General features: G+C 41.1%; 1 protein-coding gene across 1 annotated transcript in view; it reads right to left on the bottom strand.

Moving 5' to 3' along the window:
- Nucleotides 1–5,255: 5,255 nt before the first annotated feature.
- The window catches only part of ARL8B (ARF like GTPase 8B), a 40,909-nt gene continuing 20,765 nt past the window's right edge, over nt 5,256–25,399 (bottom strand). The window contains exons 2-7 of the mRNA XM_074312233.2: nt 16,489–16,569; nt 14,564–14,637; nt 14,075–14,168; nt 11,600–11,667; nt 11,241–11,311; nt 5,256–7,491 (exon numbers count right to left, since the gene is read on the bottom strand). Coding sequence (XP_074168334.1) covers nt 7,442–7,491; nt 11,241–11,311; nt 11,600–11,667; nt 14,075–14,168; nt 14,564–14,637; nt 16,489–16,569 — 438 coding nt within the window. The 3' untranslated portion in view covers nt 5,256–7,441. The remainder of the gene's footprint in view (nt 7,492–11,240; nt 11,312–11,599; nt 11,668–14,074; nt 14,169–14,563; nt 14,638–16,488; nt 16,570–25,399) is intronic.

Below are 25,399 nucleotides of genomic sequence, written 5' to 3'. Positions count from 1 at the left end.
GGTGGCTCCAGTTCTCAGAGCTAGCTGGCTCGAGGCAGAAAAAGAGCTGCTGCCCAGGTCTCCCACACTTTATGGTTCTGGGGATGTTTACTACAATGAGCTGGCTCCCAAAGCAGACAGCCTGGTCTTCTGCTCTTCCCAACCACAGCACAGGCAAGTGGTTGACTTGAGCGCCCTGCAAGGCACAGCCTAGGATTTAAGGGCCAGGTTCAGAAACATATTTCCTGCTGGAATTATACTGAGCCACAAGAAAATGGAGTATCTTGGGCTAGCCCTTTACAACACACTAGGACTCCCCTTAAGGTAAATGTGGCTGGTAAGATTAGGATCTGATCAGAAAACCCAGCCTTAAATATCAACTCTTTAAGAAACTGTTTGGTTTGTGATAGGTTTTTCTGTACGTCATCTCACAAGAGCATCAGGGGGCTGACAAAAAACAAAACTGAAATGCACTACGGTAAAAGGGCTTTCCTGTGGGGGTGCCAGAAAGATGACAGCTGAGAACCCAGATTCAGAAGTCTGAGTGCCAGGTGTCTAACCCACAGCACTGCCCTCTGACGTTGAGCAGTTCCTTTTCTGGACCTGTTTTCTCATGTCTAAATAAGGGCGATGAGAACAGTGCTCAGGGCACATGCCAGCTGTGAGAATTACTTAATGTCTACAGTGTATCTACAAAGGTGCTACTTACACAGCCTCTTACTACTACTCTTCAACTCTGTGAACTTGGAAAGACCGGAATCTACCAAAGTACCTGGTACACATACACTTGAAGTCTGTGGAATTCAACTAAGTCTTTCCTATTTTCAAAGCAGTATTTTGGGGGGGGGGAAGTGTCTAAGGAAACAGTATAAAATAGGACAAGGGCTAAAATGCCACAGTCCAAGGGCAGCTGAAAAAGCTTTTGAGTCCTCAAGTCTAATTCCAGTTCTATTTAACTCAACCTTTTCAAGCTTCTACACATCGTCCTAAATCTCTGTGGTTTGGGGTTATATCTCACAAGGTGATCCACATTCAATCTCCCTCTTACTTTGATGCTGAAGGAGGTGACCTGGCCTTTGAAGATATCCTCCATTGTAAGTAGGTGGACATTCCAGTTTTCAGAACCAGTCTTGTGAGTGCATGAGTCACTGCATTAGGTCCCTAAAACTGCAAAGTCAGAAAAAAGCTCCAGTTCTTTAGTGACCTCAAAGTGCAGTCCCAGAGCTTCCTATGTTAAGTATCAGGGTTACAATAGTCTATTAAAAGGAGATATTTTAGGGGCGGCCGGTTAGCTCAGTTGGTTAGAGCGTGATGCTCGTAACACCAGGGTTGCCAGTTCGATCCTTGTATGGGCCACTGTGAGCTGCGCCCTCCATAGATTGAAACAAGTACTTGACCTGGAGCTGATGGGTCCTGGAAAAACACACTTAAATAAAAATTTTAAACTTAAAAAAAAAAAAAAAAAGGAGGGATTTTACTACTCTAAGAAGATGTAAATGATTTATTACCCAAAGCAATAATGTAAAAAAAAAAATCAAGTGATATGACTTAAAAAAATTTAATTTTTTTATTGGGGAGTATTGGGGAACAGTGTTTCTCCAGGCCCATCAGCTCCAAGTCAAGTCATGGTCCTTCAAACTAGTTGTGGAGGGCGCAGCTCAGCTCCAAGTCGCCGCCATTTTCAATCTTAGTTGCAGGGGCGCAGCCCACCATCCCATGCGGGAATTGAACCGGCAACCTTGCTGTTAAGAGCTTGCGCTCTAACCAGCTGAGCCATCCGGCTGCCCAATAATAACGATGACTTTTTAAAATTCTGATTATTGCTTCTTTCTGAAGCAATATATACTTGCTTTATAAAAGTGAGGGGGAAGTAAACTTAAAGAAAAAGGGGGGGATTACCTATACTTCCATTATTAGTTTGGTGAAGATCCAACTCCAGAACGAAGGTAATATTTTCCCTCAATTTGGTAAGCTAATTTTTCCTATTTGCTTTAAAATGGAATAGTATATTATTGTTCCCACCTATCTGATGGGCAGAAATCCGGGTTTGTCAACACACAGTTGGCAAGACACAAGGGACAGAGACTGGTAGAAATAAACACTGGTACACCCCCCTGAAGGGCCATGTGGCAATTCCTAGCCTAGGTACAAATGCATTTACCCTTTGACCCAGACATGCTTCTGGGAATTGCTGCAGGTGTACACAATGGTTCATTGCAGCACTGTTTATAAAAGCAGAAGGTCATGAACAATCCGGATGTCTATCACCAGGAGGTCAGTTAAATACACCGTGGAATCCCCACAGTGACCACCACACACAATGCAGTGGGAAACAGCAGCTGTGGAAGGAATGAGAAGCTTGCTCTACTGATGTGGAAAAAAGCCATGTCCAAATCAGTAAGCGACCTTCTGTGTAAGAAATAAAAAAACAACAACAAAGCGCGTGTGCACACACACACACACCAATGGAAAGATAAGAAACAGGGTAAGGGTTACCCATAAGGCCAGGGTGGAGGTGGAGGGGTGATTACTCAGTTATGGAAGTGATCAAGAGTTCAGTTTTTAAATGTATTTTCGAGTTTTGAATCGTGTGACTTACCTATCAATAATCAACTTATCCAAAAAATAAATGGAACTTAAGAAAAAAAGTGATGAGCTTCCTTTCTCACCTCTTCTAACTACCAAACCACTAAATCAAATGCGACGATCCATCAGGAACTGATGCCACCCATATGTTGTACCCCCGCCCTTCGGTTACTGATGCTTCCAGAGAAAAATAGGACTTACGTCAATTCTTAACTCTTCTCTGAAGGGTGAGGAAGAGCTAGTGCTTTCGTAAGTTAGTGGTAGGACAAATAATAGCAATTTCTTTCTCCGCAGAGAATGATACAAACAGAAAAAGGAGTTACCTAATTCATATACTGGGTAACAGCAGACAGAAGTGATGGGCTCTTTTAAAATGTAGGACAAGACAGTGTCGTGTGACAGACTACAAAACCGATGAGAGGCCAGAGTTGGAGGTTATAAAGAGCTGGTTGGAGGAAATACGACCATTAGCGATCCGTTAATGTTCTACTTCCCATGTTCAAAGGGAAAAACACTGGTTCTGTTTGTTGGTTTTCCCTTTTCCCTCGTTCCTTTTCAAGGAAGTATCAGTATCTCCTAACTGCTCGAGGTTTCTCCACGCTCCAAATAAATTCTAGCAGAAACTAGCAATACTGCACTTAAACATTAGCTCTAAACCATTTACCCCCAGATTGGTAGTATATTTTTCCACATTGTATACCAGAATAAACATTTTTCTGCAGTTTGGGAGAAATGCTTTAAAAATTTTAAATGGCTTTCAAAATATAAACCCGTGTTTATAGCATTTCCAAACAAAATGTTACTGTATCATTCTGGCAAATGTCTGTGATCTACGGTCATTAACTATGTTAAAATGTAAAGTTATAAAATGTAAACATTTCTGTGTTTTGGATTACTTTCAAGTGGAAGGAACGTGCAACACTAACATATTTACTAGGACAAATGGTTGTTTTCATGTCTCTACTCTGCTGTTCACCACTCAAATCTCTCGGCTGCTAGAACCTCCACCTGTTAGTGGGGGAAATTCTCTAAGAAATCTCTACGATTCACTTTACAGATGGGAAAACTACCCAGCCAGAGAGGCTTCAGCAATTCACCAGTCACAGTTAACAGCTCAGAGACGACTATTCTCTCGATGCTAACCCAGCACTCTTGGCAACCAAGACATATTAACATTTTAAACTGACAATTCTTTCCCTATCACATCCCTTCCTTTTATGAATGTGACACCTGCAGGCCCCAGTAGAAAACAAAATAAAAAAAAACGAGGTATTGTCCCCCACTCCAGATTCCTGCTGGGAAATCTGCATCGCCTAAGTCACCAGCTGCCTTGGGATTTAAAATAGAATGATTTACTGGAGAGCGGGCGTGTTAATGAACTGGAGAGATGGATGGCTACTACTGTGGCTCCGATTACAGAACTTCCCGTGGCAGTCCATCCAGCACGTTACTGGTCTACTTCTGTACACAAGTACCCATTTTTATTAACAGCTGAAGTTTAAGCAGAAATTGTGTGGAGGATGTTTACTAATCAACAGGAAACACCTGCAGGGGCCACCCATTCGTAGAACTGTGAATGTGAGGGAAGTTGGCAAGGCCAGCGTTTGCTTTATGTCTTCCTTTTCGAGTCTCTGCACTGACATCCATGTTGTTGAGGACACCTTTCAAGTTTGTAACAAAATGAAAATATTTCAAGTACTAAAACAGGGTGGTTTCCCTGCAAGTTTCAAGTCACCTGACAACTGGACGTACAGTTGCAGTGCTGGCTACAGTGCATTTAAACTTCCACTCCAGTGTCAATGTGCCAGGTCCCGAGGGCTGGAACTACCAAATCCACAGGACTTCAGGGGAACTGCATCCCGTACGGGTAGCAGATGCAAGGCGATCAGTTCCTGTCAAAACAATGAGCACTAGAGTGTCCACTACCATCAATGTACTTGACACCACTGAAGGGACTAAATTTAGAAGTCTCAATTTTTGAAAGCAGATATAAACTTAGAATCAAGGGTAAAGTAAGCTGACTTTCTATTTCCTCCGCCCCCAACTCCTTCAAAAATGGCTGGGATAGGACGGGGGTGAGAAGAGGACCAAACTGACTGCTTCACTGCATGGCTCCACCAATTCAATAAAACAATTTAAACTTGATATCCTAGGGACTTGTCCTACAGATTCTAAATTACACATCCAATTGGCCAAAAGGGTTTGGCCATACAGAATGTCAGCAGAGATACAGAGGAAAAGCCAAGTTGAACTTTTCTTGAGTAAAAAATACTAGGTTGGTGCAAAAGTAACTGCAGTTCTTGCAATTGCTTTTAACCTTTTAAACCACAATTACTTTTGCACCAACCTAATACATAAAATAACTTATCCAACAGCTTTGATAAATGTTCACTTTTATCGTACAAAAGATAACATACTGGCAAAATAGGCCAAACACATTACTTTAAAAATGTGCCTTTGCGGGAAAACCATCACGTTTAATATTTTAAATCTTTCCAGTTTGGAAGTGAACGAAGTAAGCATGTCTTGCAATTTCAGTGTATTAATAGAGTTTTATGATACATAGAACTGGATTAGAACACAATGACTGGTGCTGCCACTTTGAAAAGCCCTGAAGTTGGTGTCTCATGACCATTTGCAGTGGCATCTCCCCCACCCACCCTCAAAAAAGTCGCAGTATCAGCCGTGTGGACATTTTAAAAGTTTATTGCGATTTTAACTAGCCCACAGACCCAATTCTTTGAGAGCTGATTTCTTTCTCTGTGGTCAAGCGACCCTGCTCATGGTGACTTTCTTTCCACCCTCTTCCAAAAGAGTCAGCACCTTCCATCACGATGCACATTTTAAGTTAAAATTGTCAATACAACCCTCAAAATGCAAGTTTATTGAATAAAGCTGAGAAGAGCAGTAAACAGACAAATAATGCATCCACCGAAATAAAATCCATGTATTTACAAAGTTCAGTAACTGGTAAGTGTTCACATGCAGAGGTTAATGCACAGGAAAATGGTGGTGCTGTCTGGATGTCTTCAAATGCCAAAAGCAACACCCAGACACACAGACACATTCAGGTAAAGCTACAGGTCATGGATGGCCTATGTGGTTCCCACAGCCACACATTCTAGTTCCGAGTCCTCTGTTTTAGGCACAAATTGCCACGTTCTTTGTAACAGTTCCCAGCGACCATTGATTGGCACTGAACTACAGTAGCAAGTTTAAATGTCCCTTCACTTACAGACCCAGCCATCCCATCAAGGAAGTATGCAACATGCTTCAAAGGGTAAGAACAGAATTTTAAAAGCCGAGATTCTACCCATAAAAATGTGACTGGAGAAAAGTAAGTAGTGTCTGGGCAGCACAGTGCAGGATTTTGTACAGAATATTGTTAAGGCCATGGCAGTCTGTAAATTAAAACTGGTATCCGTGAGAAGAACTTACTGTTGACTGCACTCTGAGTGCTCACCACATTTGGAAATGCACGGTCCACATGAGTGCTGTGTAACGAGAGAAACAAAATCACACACAGTGTGAGGCAACACACAGGCAGGCGTACCACAGACAGAGTTTTATCTACGACAGTGGTCTATGTGAACAACAATTTACAGCGAACCAGTAGTAATATGTCCCTTTATGGATATGGAGATCACTAAACTACAAAACGCGTTCATTTTCAGTTTATACATCTCCACGTCACAGAGGCCGACAGTGAACAGCCTCCGGTTCTCAGCTCTGCGTAATTGGTAATCAACCTGCAGACCCTCCGTGTGACTACATCAGATAAAGCAGGCAGGTCTAGAGTTGTCACAATAATCAAGATGTCTCATGGCACCAGGCACGAGTGCCAAACCTTCCATCAGGAAGAGAGGAAGTAAGAACTTTTCTGTTTGTAGGTACGTGTTGTGCTGAAAGTCAACATTAGGACTGGATATAAAAAGTCAGGAGTTTAGAGAGTCGTGCGGCAGCACTGACTTAATGACTGGAGATAGAAAGAACAAACAGGTGTTTGAACAAAGTCTGACATTCTTTACACGTTTTATTATATTGGCTGGAATGCTCTCAATTCATGAAAGCTTTTGAAAAAATCTTCAGTTCCCAACCCCTTAAAAAAGTGTGTTGAACAAGCAAAAAAGGAAGAAAAAATATAGAAGTAATGACCTGGACAGATACAAAAGAGCACGCCTCAGTTCCTCCCACACCCCAACTGCTGTCTGGTGATAAAGAATGCTCAGAAAGCAGAATGTATTTAAAATTCATCACGTAACATCTCACCAGTGTAAAGAACCCATAACAACACTGATCCGGTGTCTCTGTTCTTTCTTTGCAGACCATTTTTAAAATTCCTAAGGTGTAATTATACATTTCACATGCATTTGTGGGCTATGTAAACATTATGTTTATAGCCCACGTGAGTCAGGCTAAAAGTTTTCTAAATACTGTGTGTGGCACTAGAAACTTCATGCTGTATCAAGCCAGTATCAGTATTAAGCTACTGGACTCTAGAATGAAATACCATAGACAGACATTTGCTGAAAACCAATATAAAAATCTGGCCCACAAAGACCAGAACAGAAATACGCAATCTTCTTGATTTAAGATGGTCGAAAGTGTGTTTTTTTAAAAAAGCTCTACACACTGTTTAAGACAAGTGTGTGTCAGAAGCCTTTCTGTGTGTGCTGACTTTATCGTGACAACTCTAGTTGATTCTTTATGAAGGATTAGGGATACACATCTTCAGCAGTGCGCATGAGAAATAAACTCTGAAAAAGGCAATTTCTTGGGTTTAGGAAGGACCGTATTCTGGGAAGTACTTCAGAGGAACGGGCAATAATTCTAGGATTACAGCCAGGAAGGACTGGAAGACGTCAGGAGATGCTTTTCAGCTTCTTCTAGATTTTGAATGTTGAATAAGCCACTGAAGTGTGATATCTACAGATGGAGGGAAAAAAAGGCATTAGGGAACTAAACATCAGAGATGTAATCTTTAAAATGCAGCGAAATCAAAGCACAGCCGGGGCCTGCCTGCTTCTGCTTTTCTGTGTCTATACTGCCGTTCCCCATTACCTGAGCTTCAAGAGGACAATCTGAGGAATTACGAGAGACTGAAGAGTCTCTGATTTCCAAGTGAAACTGGAAAGAACAGCTTATGTCATCTTTGATTCGTTCAAAAATTTACCGACTGCCTATAAGATCAGGTATCAAATACAAAGAAACAGGAGAACCGCTCTCTGCCCTTGAGAAGCTTTCAGCATCATAGTCAGAAAACATACAAGTAATAATTTGGGGTTGGGGGGCCACCCCACAGAATTCTAGGCAAAAGAAACAGTATGGAGCGCTGGGTGGATCAGAAGTGATAAGCGGCCAAAGCAGCGGGACGGGGAAAGGGGGCCACTCATGCTTAGGCCAGAGCAGGGGTTCTCAACCTCACTCTTTTGACATCTGGGGCTGGTTAATTCTTTGCTGGGAAGTGGGGAGGCCCTTACCAGTGCACAGTAGAATAGTTTTCCACATCCATGACCTTTACCACTAGATGCCATATCCCCATTCCCCGCTCACTTGTGACAATGAACAATGTCTCCAGACATTACTGAATGCCCCTGGGGAGCCGAACTGTCCTCAGTTGAGAACCACAGGGCTAGAGGGACCTAGATAATCTTGTATGCCATTCTGAGGTGTTAAAGAGATTTGGATTTTATTCTCAAGTCAATAGGAAGTTAGTGGAGAATTCTAAGCAGGGAAATTATACTCGTTTATTTTAGTAAGATCAGTCACGGCGAGAGGCGGACAGCCTGGAGGGCTGCCGACAGAGAGACTGTCTCCATGGGATTAGGAAAGCGAGCGAGGCCTGCAGCAAGCCAAGTGCTGTGGGGCTGGAGGGGAGTAAAATGGGAAGCACGATTACCGTGCAGAACTGACAGGCCTGCTAACTGACGACGTGCAGGGGGCGAGAAAGACACTCTGGCCTGAGTGAGTGTGCGTGTCCCGGAGCTGTCGGCTGGCAGTGGCAAAAGGAAGGACAGCCTGAAAATACAGGTTCAGAATTCAGCCGCGGGCACATGGAGTTTGGGGGCAGAAGGTAATCCATCATGGAGATGCCCCACAGGTAGCGTTAGCTACATGGATGAGGAAGAGATGGAGACTGGCAAGATGCCACCTACAGGTGGCACCTGAGACAGCAGTAACCACGATTAGCCAAGAGAAGCACGCAGACAGAGACGTCGCCTATGTCAAAACACTGAATTCCCGTCCTTGAGCTCTTTAAAATGTGTGAGCCACATAAAGCACACATGAGCATCTCTTAGGAGCAGCCCTCTATTCTCCACGCCTGAAAGTCGAGTGCAAACTCCAGCCCACATGCCATCAGAGAAACTAGAGGCCACACACACAGCACAGCCTACAGCTGATGCTGAGCCAACACGCCCTGGCCGCAGATGTGGGAACAATGATTTAGCCCATCTGCCCAAGCAGGTCGTTTGCGCTTCACAAGGAGGATGGCAGTGTGTGTAGTAAGAGCAAAGCCACACTCGTTTGAACTGAATGGGGAGAAAGATAAATCTAAAATTGAAATAATCAGGTGTAAATATTTCAGAAATTTACTAAAAAAAAAAAAAAAAAAAAATCTTGCGGACACTAGACAGATGGATGCTTAAGATTAGATGAAAAGGCAGGAAAAAAATAAGACAGTCATTTTCTGTGACAAAAACGGCCACAGATATGAGCCATCTTTGCAAAGATCCTTCTCCCAGAAGAAATCTGTGGGGTGTGGGTCTGAGGACACATTACTAATGAAATTAAAGTGTTCCTGGTACCACATCAGGAAGCTGGAAATATAACATATAAGCCATGTATACTAAATACATTTTGGAGCAATTTAGTAAGTTAAATTTAGTAAGTTAAATTTGACACTAAAATCTGTTATAAAAGCTGAAATTAAAGAGGATGTTCTGACTTGAATAGCCAAGAAGTCCTATCTAAAGGATTTATTTTCTCCCTTCAACCCCCCCACCTTCCATTTCAGGAAACAGGAGAGCAAATGTAAGGCAGTAATGGATTTACACCATAGCACAATGTACTAAATAAAAATCCTGGTTAGTATAGAACAGGGTTTCTCAACCTCGCCCCGTGACAATTACTTGCTGTGGGGTATGTAGGATGTTTAGAAGATTCCTGGTCTCCACCACTGGCTGCCAGAATTACCCTCCTCACTATGACAACCAGAGACTGTCTCCAGACCCTGCCAACAGTGTCCTGGAATAAAAACCCCTCACTGGGAACCATGGGAGTGTAAGTAAATGTCCTCTTGAAGGCACAACGTAAAACTTGACAAGAGTTCCGCTCAACATAGGAAATATTTAAAAAAAATAAACACTCAGTCACATTAAATGCTTGAATAGTCTGTTCTCAATTAACTGAATGCTCCAATGTAACCAGTCACTCATTCCATCCATTTACTAGAGAAGATCAGGGTCCATCAGCACAGTGAGCTCACACTGCTTTGGGTGGTCTCTAAAAGAAGCCCCAACTTAGCCAGAAAACGATGAACACTGAGGTCATGGGAACACGCTGAGGTGGGGAAGGAGCTCAGCTCCGGAGGGGAACTGACTTGGGAAGAAGTTAAGCATGACGAGAACCAGCACACACTGAATGAAGGCTAAAGGAAAACTCTAAAAATACCTTTTTAAATACACTATTCTGACACTATTTATTGCAAACAAATACACTTTTGTTTCTGAAATAATCCCTCACCTAATTTTAGCTAAGAGACTACAATTCAGTCATACACACTATTCTTAAAGGACGCTGGATTGAACAGTGCCCCCTAAAAATTCACATTCACCTGGAACCGCAGAATTTATTTGGAAATAGGGTCTTTGTTTTGCAGATATGCTTAGTTAAAATGAGGTCAAACTGGATTATGGTGGGTCCTAATCCAATGACATGCGTGCTTATAAGAAGAGAAGACACACAGACAGAGACACACAGAGGAGGCCGCCGCGTGAGGCTGGAGCAGAAACCGGAGCGATGCGGCTCCAAGCCCAGGAATGCCGAGGGTTGCCAGCAGTTTCCACCACTGGGAAAGGCCAGGAAGGATCTCTCCTAGAGCCCTCAGAGAGAGCACAGCTCTGCCTACACCTTGACTTCGGGCCTCTAGTCTCCTGAACTTGAAAGAATAAATTCCTGCTGTTTAAAGCCACTCAGTTTGGGGGACTTTGCTAAGGCAGTGCTAGGAAATCAATACAGACATCAAGTAGATAAAGGGTACCTGGGGCTTACACCTCCAATAGAGTGCTAACATACAGCAGTAACGTGCCGGTTCAACAAAAGAAAAACTGTTAGTGCCTACGGACCAATTTGTGTGAAGTCTTATTTCAAAATGTCATTTTGTTATAAAGCACAGCTGGATACTAGCTCTGTAAAAATTAAAACGATAAATTGATATCTCATATGCTTAACTTCGTGTCTTTATTGCATCTACTTCTTTAAATAGCACAGAACAGATTCAGGATGTTTTATTTGTTGTCAAAAGGTATAATGTCTACTCTTTTTCCTGTGGCAAAAACAATAGTACTCTATAAAGGAAGCCAGTCAAACAGCAATGGGGATAACAAACAGTACGAGTCATTAGACACCCCTTCCAACGATACCCATTTTTTTCAAAAACACCGGTTACTTCTTACCTATATTATCCTTTTCTTTGCAAGAAATTGAATAGCAGCAAATTTCTCTATCCTGAATAGCAGACAGATTCCTATAAGAAACAGAATTAAGAGAATAAGTCTGTGCTTAAAACAGCTGTCATACTTATCACTCTGCTCAATTTTACTTGTTTTTTAATTACTAAACTGAAGAAATTATTTTACTACTAAAAATTTAGGGATTCACTTCTCTGGTAGGTCAAGTTTATCTACTTAAAATCATGGCTGTGATCATCACTGAATAATGCAATGATGCTAAACAAAGCAGTGGGCAAAACACTATAATTTAGCACCAATTAAAAACAAAACAAAAAATGTCATCATTCATTCTCAAGACATACATTTTCTCAATGAGCTGTTTCTCATCCAAGGCATTAGGAAGGTCTCTCTTGTTTCCAAGGACCAGCACCTTTAAACAGAAAAGGTAGTAAGAGGAAACTTAACGTAAGACAATGTCACAGGAGTGTGTCATATTCCTATCTGCAGACATTACAGTGAGAATGTGGCCACATGCCGTAATAGTAAAGCATATTTGTGGAAATGGTGGCTTATCTCACTCATGTAGTCATTCAAATTAGCATTTGTTTTAAGTTCCACATGTAGAGGCCCTTAATTCACTATTTGGCTGCCAAGTTCTATTAAAATATTCTAAGTCTACAGTATGCATTCTGCTATTTCTTAATAAATCTTTACCAAAATGTGAATATGATCTTAACAGTCTTGGGTAGGGGAACAATTTTTAACCATTTTCTCCCTGTAAGCTGTTATAACCATGTGAACATGTAAATAAGCTTTTAAAATTCTGGATTCCTCCTATAGGATTTCAGGTATGAATACGCTCAGACAATGGAGAAGTCTGGGCAGCAGAAGAATACACTAGCCATCAACTCTGGGAATAAATGTCGTTATCTGATTGCTACACGTGCTTTGAAAGACCAAAGCAGAGATGGGCGTCCTAACTACTACTCTGTCTTTCCCAGATAAATCCTTTCTGCCTCACAGAAAGCAGAGCCTGTGAGTACATACAACGTGTTTGATAACATCCACATTCCAAGTCAGTGTTTTCTAAGAAGTGGACCTTTGACCCACGCCAACAAAGTACACACCATGTCTAGCCCGTCATACCTATTCCTTTCACTTAGCCAGCCCCTGGCCCACCTCCGACTCTGGACACTAACCGCTTCGATTCATAGGCCCTAGACTCTTATTCACTCAAAGGACAAAGACGAGGACAGAGACGCAGAGAGAGCCAGGGGGACGTTAGACCACAGAGAGTCGGCAGGCCAAGAGCCAAACCTCAGTCTGTCCGCTCAGCCTGCCTTCCCTTCTCCAACTCTTACCCTTATTTCAGTTCTTCCAGGTTCTCCAGCGGGACCTGCCTCAGTTTCTCATAATATATCATGGTCATTTGTGATCAGCTATTGGTTATGGGGTTGCCTGGCAACTTAGGAAATCTCCCACCTCATGAACCTGCTTCCCAATAAAGTGACTTGCTCCTTTAGATGATTTCTTTCCTGGCTTTCCTTTCTGCTAGAGCATGGACACATAATCTATGGTCAATCCAAACTCTGACGGCAGAGCCAGTGATGCAGGCAGACACGGACAGGGAAGCCATTCTGACAGGGAAGGGGCACCAGTTTCCTGCTGCCTGCAACCGAGAAGCCTGTAGTCACCGAGACTGATTTTTACTCATGGTTTATAGAACGAGTTTTTAACGTAGAAGAACAAGAACAGGCTTCACAATCAGACAGCCATGGATCCAAACTGTTATAAAGAAGGGATAACACCACCAACCTCGGCATGTTGTGAGAATTAACTGAGAGAATCACCTTCAAGTACCTGACACCCATGAACTTGTTCATAGGCTAGAGCCTTGTCCTTTTCCACATTCCTGAGCTCAACAGATGGCAGCACCTTCCATCGAACTCCGTAAGCCGGAAATGAGGGATTATGCTCTACATCTTCCTTCTAACGCATGACCACGTCTGAGGGACTGCATTGCTAACTATCGCTCGCTCAAGCCTGCTTCCTTCTCAGCCTAACTAACCCATGACACAGCAGTCGCGGGGACAGCTTCAGCAGCTTCCTCGGGCTGGCCTGCTTCCAGCCCCTCTCGCCACTTCAATCCACTCTTAAACTGAAATCAGGATGATATGATAATAAACTTGATCATTTCAAACACTGCGTGGCTTCCTCCCCAGCCCAGCCTGCTCCAGTGTTCCAGCTGCCACGCGGCTGGACACACTCCACCCCCACACTGTGTGCTGGACAGACCGGCCACCTCTCAGTGCCCTGCTGACTCCTACCAACGACCTTTGTCTGGAACTCTCTTCCTCCAAGCATCACATCCCTCACATCTCAGCTCCAGCATCACTTCTTGGGGAATCTTTCCTTCCCTCACACTCCATCAAATCTCCTATCTACAAGTCTCACAGCCCCAGGTACCTCTCTTGGGTGGCACTTATCAGAGCTGTATAATTGGGGTGACAGGGCATCCACCTTGCCACTAAACCACGAGCTCCGTGGCAGGGAGGCGTCTCTCGGCACCTGCTCATGACTGCCCTCAGCACTGAGCGCTGCTCCCGCTGCAGCTCAATAAACAGTTGGTTAGGAGATGGAGACACAGCACTGGGCCCAGTACGGCGGGTGCTCAGTAAATGCAAGCCCTCCAGACTTAAAAGCAGGCGGCATTTTACTGACGCCAAACGTCACTAACAGGACTGTGTAATATGATTTCAATAATATCATAGATATACTACAGATGTAATACATACATAGTTCCATATAATGTAAAATAACACATCATCCACACTTACTGGAATCCCTTGTAACTGGGGTTTATCTAGAAGATTATGAAGCTCATTTCGGGAAGCTTCTATCTTTTCACGATCCGCAGCATCTATCATGTAACTAAAAAAAAAATACAGTGACCTCAATATGTCTTCTTCATATTCTTTGATCACAGTTAATATTACCAATTTTTAATTTTCTTAAGATTTATACTACTGAAATTGTTAATCAGAATCAAGTTCTAGATAAAGAAAAATTCCGCACCCCAAACTTTTACACAGACAGCTCTCAGGAGCTAAGACAGGATGGTGACACACTTATATCTCTTAGCTCAGAGCTGCATAAACAAGAAACAAATAAAACTCTCATTCTGTGATTAAGTTTTGTAAAGTCTCACGTAATGGATTACCCCATTCAGCCCCTGAGAAAGACTGTTACTGCTGAAATCAGAAATGAGACTTGAGAAGCAGCAACCCCGCTGACCCCTCCCTGCAGCCGGGCCTCACAGCGCTTACACGATGGCGTTGACGCCCCTGCAGTACCGCTCCCACATGCTCCGGAACCGGGGCTGCCCTCCGATGTCCCAGATCTGCAAACAAGACAGACAGCTCTCAGCATAGACATTCGGTCCCTCATCGAAGGACAAAGATCGGGCAGACATGCTCATTTTCACAATGTTAGAGCCAACGGCTCCGCGAAAACTTGAGCTCAAACAAGCTCTTAATCTGGAAGTTCCAGGGCTCCTTCTAAACTTAAAGTTCATACATAATATATTTACACTAAATCTAATAAATTCTGCTTGAGCAAAGATTTAGTTTTTGTACAATACTTTCTTTGCCTGTTTACCAATAAATTTCCAATATTGAAAATACAGCAGTCCCCTCATATCTGTAGGGAATATATTCCAAGACCCGCAGTGGGTGCCTGAAACCAAGGATAGTACTGAGCCCTGCATATACTATGTTTTTTCCTATTCATACACACCTATGATAAAGTGTAATTTATAAATTAGGCCCAGTAAGAGATTAATAATAACTGATAGCACAATAGAACAACTACAAGAAAATAAGGGTGACTTGAACACAAGCCCTGCGATGTTGTGACAGTTGACCTGATAACTGAGACGGCTACTAAGCGAATAAAGGTAGGGAGCGTATACAGGGTGGGTACGCCAGACAAAGGGATGAGTCACGTGGGACAGAGTCGGGCTGGCATAAGACTTCATCACACTACTCAGACAGTGCACAATTTGAAGTTTATGAATTGTTTATCTCTGGTATTTTCCATTTAATATTTTCGGACCGTGGTTGACCGCAGGTAACTAAAACCATAGAGAAGGGGAGGACTACTGTATATATCTTTTAAGATAACACTTTCAGAATCTCCAGAATCATGCATCTTCCAGATCTGAATGCCAAGACAGGAAACAAGTTTGTTTAGAATCTATTAAAGTTTAATTGTCTGACTGGGTATACATTAATGCCTCATCATGTTTAATTATTCTGTAAATACCACAACCACCACTCTTACCTAGGTGTTTTTCTTGTATAAAATAATTTTATCCATTGAAAGCCACTACCCACAATAATTTCATTAGTGTGTCTACTGCGTAGGGTACTATTCTGGACGACAGGCTACATAAAAGTCTACAGTCATGGTATTTATCTTCAAGAGGTCTCCGATTTAGCTATAGACACAGGTAACATGCATAAAAAGATGTATATTAATACCTGAAAAGTCAGGTGCTTCATTAGATGAGCTACAGAAAGAATTTAGTAAACAGTTTCTGTGAGCCACAGCAACTGGGTGAATGGCCATAAGAGCCCAGGCTATATAGAGAAGTAACTATCCCTCTGTTCAGTGGAGAAGTAACTCTCATGAACTACTGAACCAAAAACAATAACACGAACCCCTAAAATACGGCCCCTAGTAAATGGTCCAACAGTCCATCGTTCAAACTCTTCCCAAAGACAAAATTATGTTAAACAAGTTAACTTTTCCCCATTTTATAGTTTTAATTTTAGGGCTTAGTAGTACAGAAAGGGAAAACTGAGTTACCGTATCTGCTGCCACAAATATAATACTAAATTACCAATATTATAAATAATAAGTTATTATTTCTCAATATAAAATATTGTTCATAAAATAATACCACATTCCAAATACTCTGAAAGATGGGGAACATCTTTTATTCCTAGGAAAAATCAAATCCCAAATATCACCTCTGCCAACCCATAGGCTAGACTTTCTATGGGCACTTACCATTCAACTCGTACAATTAGACAAAGAAAAAAACAAAGCTGATTTACACTCTTTTGGAACAGGCCTATTCATTAGTTAAGAATTACAAATACTCATGCAAAAAACAAACAAGCAAGCAGAAAAATTCCTAGCTGTACAGACTAACAATTTAAACGCACTAGGCAAGAAGATGACGTACCTTTATTGTGACGTTACCTTTAGTTACTTTCCTCATGTTGAAGCCCACCGTGGGTATCATATCCTCACTGAACTGACCTGACTGAACAGAAGGAAACATTTGAAGTTAGAATGATCAGTATCATTGAGACATACAACACTGCACTGGCATTTAGCATCAACACTGCTTCTGTACCCATCTTAGCAAATAACTCCCTTTTTAGTGGTGGTACCAATCTGCCTTAAGAAAACATTCCTTATAGCCTTAGTTCTTGAAGACGTACATTATTTTGTACATACAGGGACATATTCTCCCATTAAAGAAAGATATTTTTGAATTAAGGTAATTTATTACATATTTCCTTAAGTTTGAAAAAAGAAATATTGTACATTAAAACTACATATGAAAATTTATTGGGGCGGCCCGGTGGCTCAGGTGGTTGGAGCGCCGTGCTCCTAATGCCAAGGTCGCCAGTTCAATTACCATGTGGGCCAGTGAGCTGCGCCCTCTACAGCTAAGATTGTAAACAATGGCTCTCCCTGGACCTGGGCTGCATGAGCAACTGGAGGTTGGTGTGAGCTGCTGTGGGCTACCGGGTGCTGCCATGAGTGGCCAGTGGCCAACGTGAAGCGTGAGCCCGTGAGCTGCCGACCGGCGACCGACTGCCTCAGCTGGGGGAGCGCAAGGCTCACAATACCAGCATGGGCCAGGGAGCTGTATCCTACACAACTAGACTGAGAAACAACGGCTTGAACTGGAGTGGGGGGGCAGGGGGAAGGCGGGAGAAGGGGAGGGGGAAAAAAAAGAAAATTTATTAATTCCCTCACACACACATTTTCACAAAATAGAAGAAAATCAGAAGTATAACTTCACAAAGTTTTCCATTTTTAGCATTTAAATTATTTTGACAATATCTTAAAATCCACTGCTTAATAGCTCTTCTGAGTTTGTCTTTTAACAAAGCTTATAAAATATTTTGTCACATAGATCTTCCTTTTACAAAATCACTTCTGTTCTTTTGGTTCATGACCTCACTGTCGTAAGACTAAAATGAAATATTTTCTAATAGTATTTGACTTTTTCAAATTTAAAATGCTCATCCACCTCAAACTTGATAAGAGTAAAAAAGTTTCATTTTTTCAAATGGATAACCAATAATTATCTCACTCCTCATTTAAAAATCCAGATTTCCCAACTCATTTGAAGTGACATGCCAAATTCCATGTAGATAGTTTTATATCTGAACACTCAATTCTTTTCCATTAGTCTGTTTATTCCTAAATTAGGACTGCATGAATTAGTACAGCGTAAACTATGTATTATTCTATATAGCAGATCAAGAATTTGGAATGTTTTTGAAATTGTCTTGGTTCATCTCTCACATTCCAAATGAACTTTAGAAATGATATCCAACCACTATCAAGTCTCTCCATCCAGACACATGGTTTGTCCACTCAAACACTCACATCTTTTATGTCCTTCAGTAACAATTTTCATAACAGGTCTTCCATAGTTCTTGTCATATTCCTTATTTTGACTGCAATTACGAAGTATATATAATGAGTTGCAGTTAATACTGATTTTATATATTGACATATTTATATATTTTATTTACCAAACATTAATTTCTCAGTTGACCTCTTACTTTTTCAGGTTAACAGCCCAGGGTTGTGATATATCTCAACAAGGGACTGATTACATAAATAGGACTATTTTCAAGGCCCTCACACTGGTTGATTGTTTGCTGTGACCTTAGGCTAGCCACACATGCATTCCAAAACTCTCTACAAGTCCTGAGCATAATGAATTCTAATTTTACAAATTAATTTCCTCTACATAACTCCAAAAGTTCTACCTCTGTTTTCCCATCTGTTCAGTGGAGTTTGGGCTGATTAAAAAAAAAGTTAACACAACCATAATCAGTACTTTCATTTATATTAGACATTATAATTCTCATAACTTTCACATGATTTCTATGTGAAAATCTCATATCAAAACTACATATATAAATACTAGTCATGATACAACAAAAAATTAACCTGATTAATAAATAGGCAAAGGCATGCTCTTTGAAAGAAATAATTAATAAGTGGGACTTCATTAAAATTAAAAACTTCTGCTCTGCAAAAGACAATGTCAAGAGAATTAGAAGATAAGCCACACAGTAGGAGAAAATATCTGCAAAAGACACATCCAATTGGGGCGGCTGGATGGCTCAGTTTGTTAGAGCACGAGCTCTGAACAACAGAGTTGCCGGTTTGATTCCCACATGGGATGGTGGGCTGTGACCCCTGCAACTAAGATTGAAATCGGCGACTGGACTTGGAGCTGAGATGTGTCCTCCACAACTAGATTGAAGGACAATGACTTGGAGTTGATGGGCCCTGGAAAAAGACACTGTTCCCCAATATAACAAAATAATTTTTTTAAAAAAAAGAATCAAAATCCATTCGTTATAGTTAAAAAAAAAAAAAAGAAAAAGACATCTGATAAAAGACTATTACCCAAGATACACAAAGAACTCTTAAAATTCAACAATATGAAAACAAACAACCCAATTAAAAACTGAGCCAAAGACCTTAACCCTGACCTCACCAAAGGATATACAGATGGCAAATAAGCACATAAAAGGACGTTCCACATCATATGTCATCAGGGTACTGCAAATTAAAACAATGCGATACCATCATACACCTATTAGATGGGCCGAAATCTGGAACACTGACACCACCACATGCTGATGAGGACGTGGAGCAACTCCAACTCTCACTCACTGTACTGGTGGGAATGCAAATGGCGGCACCACTTTGGAAGTCAGTTTGGTAATTTCTTACAAAACCAAACATTCTTACCATGGGATCTAGCAATCGTGCTCCTTGGTATTTACCCAAAGGAGGTGAAAACTTATGTCCACACAAAACCCTGCACACAGATGTTTACAGCGGCTTCATTCACAGTTGCCCAGACTTGGAAGCAGCCAAGATGCCTTTCAGTAGATGATGGATACACAGACTGTGTCCATCCAGACAATGGAATATTATTCAGCACTAAAAAGAAACGAGTGCCAAGCCACAAAAAGACACAAAGGAAACTTAAACGCATTATCTAAATGAAAGATCCAATCTGGGAAGACTACAAATTGTGTAATTCCAACAATATGACATTCTGAAAAAGGCAAAACTGTAGAAACAGTAAAAAGGTCAGTGGCTACTGGGAATTGAAGGGGTGGGGAGGGCTGAACAGGCAGAGCAGAGGACTTTTAGGCAGTATCATACTCTACACGGTACCATAATGAGGGATCCATGTCATTATAATCTGTCCAAACCCATAGACTGTACAACACCAAGAGTGACCCTGATGTCAACTATGGACTCCAGGTGATACGCCACATCCACGTAAGTGCAGCAGTTGGAACCAATGTCCCACCTGGTGCACTGCTGACAATGCGGGAGGCTGTGCATCTGTAGGGCTGAGGGCATATGGGAAATCGCTCTACCTGCTCCTCAATTATGCTGTGAACCTAAACCTTCTCTAAAGTGTTAAAAAAAAATGAAAAAAAAATAGGCAAAGGACTTGAACAGATATTTTCTAAAGGAAACACAGAAATGGCTAATAAGCACGGGAAAAGATGCTCAGTATCACTGATCACCAGGGAAATGCAAATCAAATCCAGAGACCGCATGCGCATTAGGATGGCTGCTATCAAAAAATAAACACCCACCCTCCCCGAAAACACAAAACAAAAACCAACCTAAAACCTAAACAATAAGCATTAACGAGGACGTGGAGAAAGTGGCCCCTGGCACACCACTGGGGAGAACGTGAAATGGGGCCGCTGCTGTGGAGACCAGTACGGCAGTTGCCAGAAAGTTAAAGGTAGCATCACCAAATGATGCAGCAACTCCGCTTCAGGGCATCTACCCAAAAGAATTGAAAGCAGCGGTGAAGAGATATTTGTACACCCACAGTCACAGCAGGCAGCTCGAGTGTCCACGGGTAGCTCAACAGACAAGCACAATGTGGTCTATTCCTACAATGTAGAAACCCATTCATGCAACAACGTAAGATGACCCTTGAGGACAGATACTAAGTGAAATAAGCCAGACACAGGAATACAAATTCTGTGATTCTACGTATAAGGAAATTAGAGTTAATTCATAAAAACAGCAGTTAGAACGATGGTTGCCAAAGGCTAGGGGGAAGGCAGGGAGTTAGTTACTGCTTAATGGGTCTAGAATTCCAGTTTGGGAAGATAACGTTTTATAGATGGTTAGAAAGTAATGTGAACGTACCTAATACTACTGACCCGTACACTTAAAAATAGTTAAGATGGGAGGAAAATTTTGTTTTGTGTACTTAACCACAATTTAAAAAAAAAGAAAACTAGCATGATATAAGGAGAGGCAAATATCACTTTATAAACTAGGAAGTAAATTCCCAAGGTTACATACCTCAATAGTGATTGATTATATTTTTCTTAGATTTCCATTGCAACTATATGTACAGGCTTTAATCTCTGTGGAGAGGTCTACATGAAATAATGCCTCATTTATTTGTTATCAGTAGGAAATAGGTACCTCACATAATGAGCCAGAAATGGTAGCTAAACTTTTTTTTCATTGTGTCATATTTATCATTATTTTTTATTATTAGTTTCAGGTGTGTAGCTAAACTTTTTAGGTACCAAAACGTTTAAACCAGCTTGCATAGAAAGCTTTGTAAATGCAATACATACTTGCCTAACTGCTCAGACATAAGCCATGGAATATGATTTTTTGTGTTCTTGGTGTTTCAGAGCTATTTTATCAATTGTAAAACAAGAAAACTAAATTAGGTAACCCTCGAGGGCCCTTCTGGCAGTGAAATGTTATGATTATGCACACCAATAACAGCACCACCCCACAATAAAATGATGCGGGGTCTGCAGTACACTGGGGTGCCCCTGAACTTGTTTTAGATGTCCACTTATCACTTTCTTCATCATTACTTCTCACTTCCCCTAATTCAACTGCTACCGCTAATCTGCAATGGCTGAAAATTAGGTAATCAAGTCCTTGTTTTTTTAATCCTAAAATGTCTTGGGTACAACAAAACGTTCAATAAATATCTGTTAAATTAGATGCATGGATTTTGTGGTATAACTACTTTATAGTCTTAGAAGCATTTTCTACTTCTTTTATTAATAGACACTTTCTAGGAAGTGTCAACTCTTAATAGTCACTTTTAAAAGCTTCTGTTGAATGAACAAACCACTCAGATGGCAGTTGTGCTCTAGATTACTGAGAATTTATTTCTATACTGTTGAAATGCCACTACACTGAAATTTGCAACTTAAGAAACAGATGCTGAAAAATACTACTTAATTGTATCATTCTATTTATTTAAAGAGTGGTATCTCATTATTACTTTTTAACATTTTTTTATTGGGGATTATTGGAGAACAGTGTGTTTCTCCTGGGCCCATCAGCTCCAAGTCCAGTCACTGTTTTCAATCTTGAACTGGCAACCTTGCTGTTAAGAGCTCACGCTCTAACCGACTGAGCCACTGGGCCGTCCCTCTGGCAGCTCATCTTTAATCTAGTTGTGGAGGGCGCAGCTCACTGGCCCATGTGGGAATCGAACCGGTAACCCTATCTTTCAGAGCTCGCACTCTAACCAACTGAGCCATCTGGCCGCCCCTCATTCTATTTATTATAACAAATTTAACAAACACTTAAATAATACCACCCACTGTTTTAAGCACTTAGTATTAATATATTTATTTAATCCTTATAACAATCAGGTGAAATAAGTGGCATTATCCTCATTTTTCAGATGAGAAAACTGAGGCATAGATAGGTGAAGTCACTTGCCCAAAGTCACATTATTTTTAAGATTTGTAGATAGAAATAAAAATATGCTTTCATGCCTGTCTCCTTAAATAGCATATAAAACAAACTGCCCTTCACTTAGTAACACAAATTTGTGGTGCTGGATGGAACAGTAGTTATCAATGTTCACTCTATAAACCAAAGTCACAAGGCAGCAGGCCTGGAACTTCTTTGGTTGGGAAAAACTGATTTGAAGCAAAATAAGACAGTAAGAAAAAGACTACCTTGAAGCCGGGAACTTACGATCACTTATGCCACTTACTGGCCACATGCAAATTACTCTGCCTTTGGCATTAAGGTACCTCATCTAGAGGAAGAGGGAACTGGGAGAATATCTCCTAAGTCACTCCCAGCTCTAACACAGGCCTCTAGTTTAAAAGAAAGTTAAACGAGATGAATGCCTACAACAGTAGAAAAATGTGGCTCTCTTTTTTCCAAAACTCATTAGTATACCAAAAGGCTAAAAGTAGACCTTACCCCCAAAAGTTCTGTTAGTTTCAACTCCACTGTGTAGAGCTTACCTAAATTTAGTACTGCAGATCTTACAAACAAGGCAAATGGAAAAGGAGAAGGCATTTAAAGGAAAGAGAGGAGCGAGACAGAAAGCTAACCCCAGAAAGGCAGATAATCAATCTGTTAGTTAAAGCCCTAAAACAATAACGGGTGGGGCGAGGGGTTCTATTCTTTGTAAACAGCTTGACAGCACTGATGTAGGTGCACTGGCTGCTTATAAACCGCGTTATCTGACACTGGTGAGAACACTGAAATACTCATACATTTCAGTGCTTTAAAGTAGGGAGAGCCTAAATGGACGAGATTCGAGTTGTACAACTGCTCTTCTAAATGAACAAACGTAGAAAACAACCTCTTAACAGCCTGGGAAAAGGAGCTCACTTTGAGCTGGCCATTTACAGCAGCAGCCCAGTCAATCCAATCAACCTGGAAAGACAAATGGAAAAATATCTGCTTTGGCAAATGTGTCACAGATTTTCCCTAAGAATTGTTTTTTTAAAGCTTGGTCATCAAGCTACTGTGTAAAGACAATGAAACAAGGAGCACAACAAAAGCCTTATACCGTGGTTTCCCCGAAAATAAGACCTAGCCGGACAATCAGCGCTAATGTGTCTTTTGGAGCAAAAATTAATGTAAGACCGGGTATGATACGATATATGATATTTTAAGACCCAGTCTTATATTACAGTAAAATAAGACTGGGTCTTATATTAATTTTTGCTCCAAAAGACACATTAGAGCTGATCGTCCAGCTAGGTCTTATTTTCGGGGAACCATAGTACTAAATTTTCCCTCTTGGCCAAAAGAAACTATATTTGCATGCTAAGCAGAACGGTATTTTTCTCCTTTTTTTAAAACAACCTACGTTATGACTTAATTGTTTAACTCCCAAACTTCACACATTTGACGACTGGAAAGATATGGCCAATAAATACACAAGTCAGTTGTTTTTCTAAGAACTTTTAATTCAGATGTGAACTTATTAATACTCATTTTTCTAGTTAGTGGCATTATGATGCCTGTTATATTTCTCTAATAAGTGGAATTTCTGGTATATCACTCTTACATTCCAGTTTACATTAGTAAGGAAAAAGAATGACATCTGTTTCTGGCTGGTCAGGTACTTGAAATGGAAGGTAAGCAGATGCTAGCTCTAGCGGGAAGTCCTGACAAAGAGGCAGGATATTCCCATGGTCTTAAGCATACCCCGCAAGCCGCTCGTTAGATGCAGGGGGCAACACTGGGGAAACCAGGCCTACACCTTGACTGAGTGATCACAACGGACGTGACCGTGAGGTCAGATGGAGAAATGGCACCGAGGGCAACATCCGCTATCAGCATGTCTGCTGAGAACGCACAACCTGCATTTAACCATGAGGAAACACCAGACAGTCTTTGAAAAAGGGGGGAGGTATTTTTCAAAAATGTCAATGGCATAAAAGACGAAGAAAGGCTATACAAATGTTTTAGACTGGAGGGGGCTAAAGGGACATGACAACTGGATGGTGTACACCTCACCCTAAAGTGGGTCTTGTACCGGAAGGAAAAAACGCTCTAGATGACATTACTGGGTCAACTGAACACAGGAATAGATAAAATCTGTGAGGTACTATCATTTTTAATGTAATAAAGTTGGTCACTAAACTGGTCAGGTAGAAAAATATCCTTAATCTTAGAAAATACACACTTAAGTATCTGGGAATAAAGGGCCATGCTACACACATCTTAGGTAAAATGACAAACAGGGTAACAAATGATAGAGCAAATGAGGTAAAAACAACAATAATTTGATCTCTGTAAACAGGATATGGCTGTTCTTTGCAATGCTTTTAATCCTGCAACTTTTCTGTAAATCTGAAATTATTTCCAAACAAAAATCATTTTTAAGTAATTTTTAATGGGGATAATCACACATTACTCAGCCCATCTCACTCTATCAAGGACGTCTAGAATTAGGAGGGAAGTCAGCCATGCCACCACCTGTTACCTGCACGAGCTCAGTGAAACTCACGAATACACGCAACATAAGGGATTCTGACGACTAGTCCAAGAACAAGTCATTGCTCACCTTGTTCTGGCCCCTAATATTCTAAAGGAATACTAACTTTCACATGTCTTCTGACAGAAAACTCCGTGTTTTGTAGTTTTGGTATTAGGAACAAGCCTCTGACCTTTAAAGTTGACGTTATCAAATCTACTCCAGTGTTGTAACATGTATTTATATGCGGGAACATGAATGACATGTTCTTCCAAGTCAAAGCTCCCCTTAGGTTTGGAAAAACACCACCACTTCAACATATTTTCCTCTTTTCACTCTAAGCACTTGGTAAGTAGTTACCACTGAGAAGACATGCTTACATCTGGGGCTATCCGTCGTACAACTCTCTCTTTTTAAGGGGCTACACAAGATATACTTGCTCACTACAGTAGCATTTCAAGGATCAGCTAATGTTCATTTTCACCCAATTTTTGAATACTTCGGACGATCTTCCCTTAAATGATTTCCCAAAAGAAAATGACTTGTTCTCAGTTTTATGTGCAAATCTGGA

Source organism: Rhinolophus sinicus, chromosome 5 (assembly GCF_057876585.1).
Source record: "Rhinolophus sinicus isolate RSI-liver-muscle chromosome 5, RSI-T2T, whole genome shotgun sequence".
NCBI classification, from domain to species: Eukaryota; Metazoa; Chordata; class Mammalia; order Chiroptera; family Rhinolophidae; genus Rhinolophus; species Rhinolophus sinicus.
This window is presented reverse-complemented; position numbering and strand designations above follow the sequence as displayed.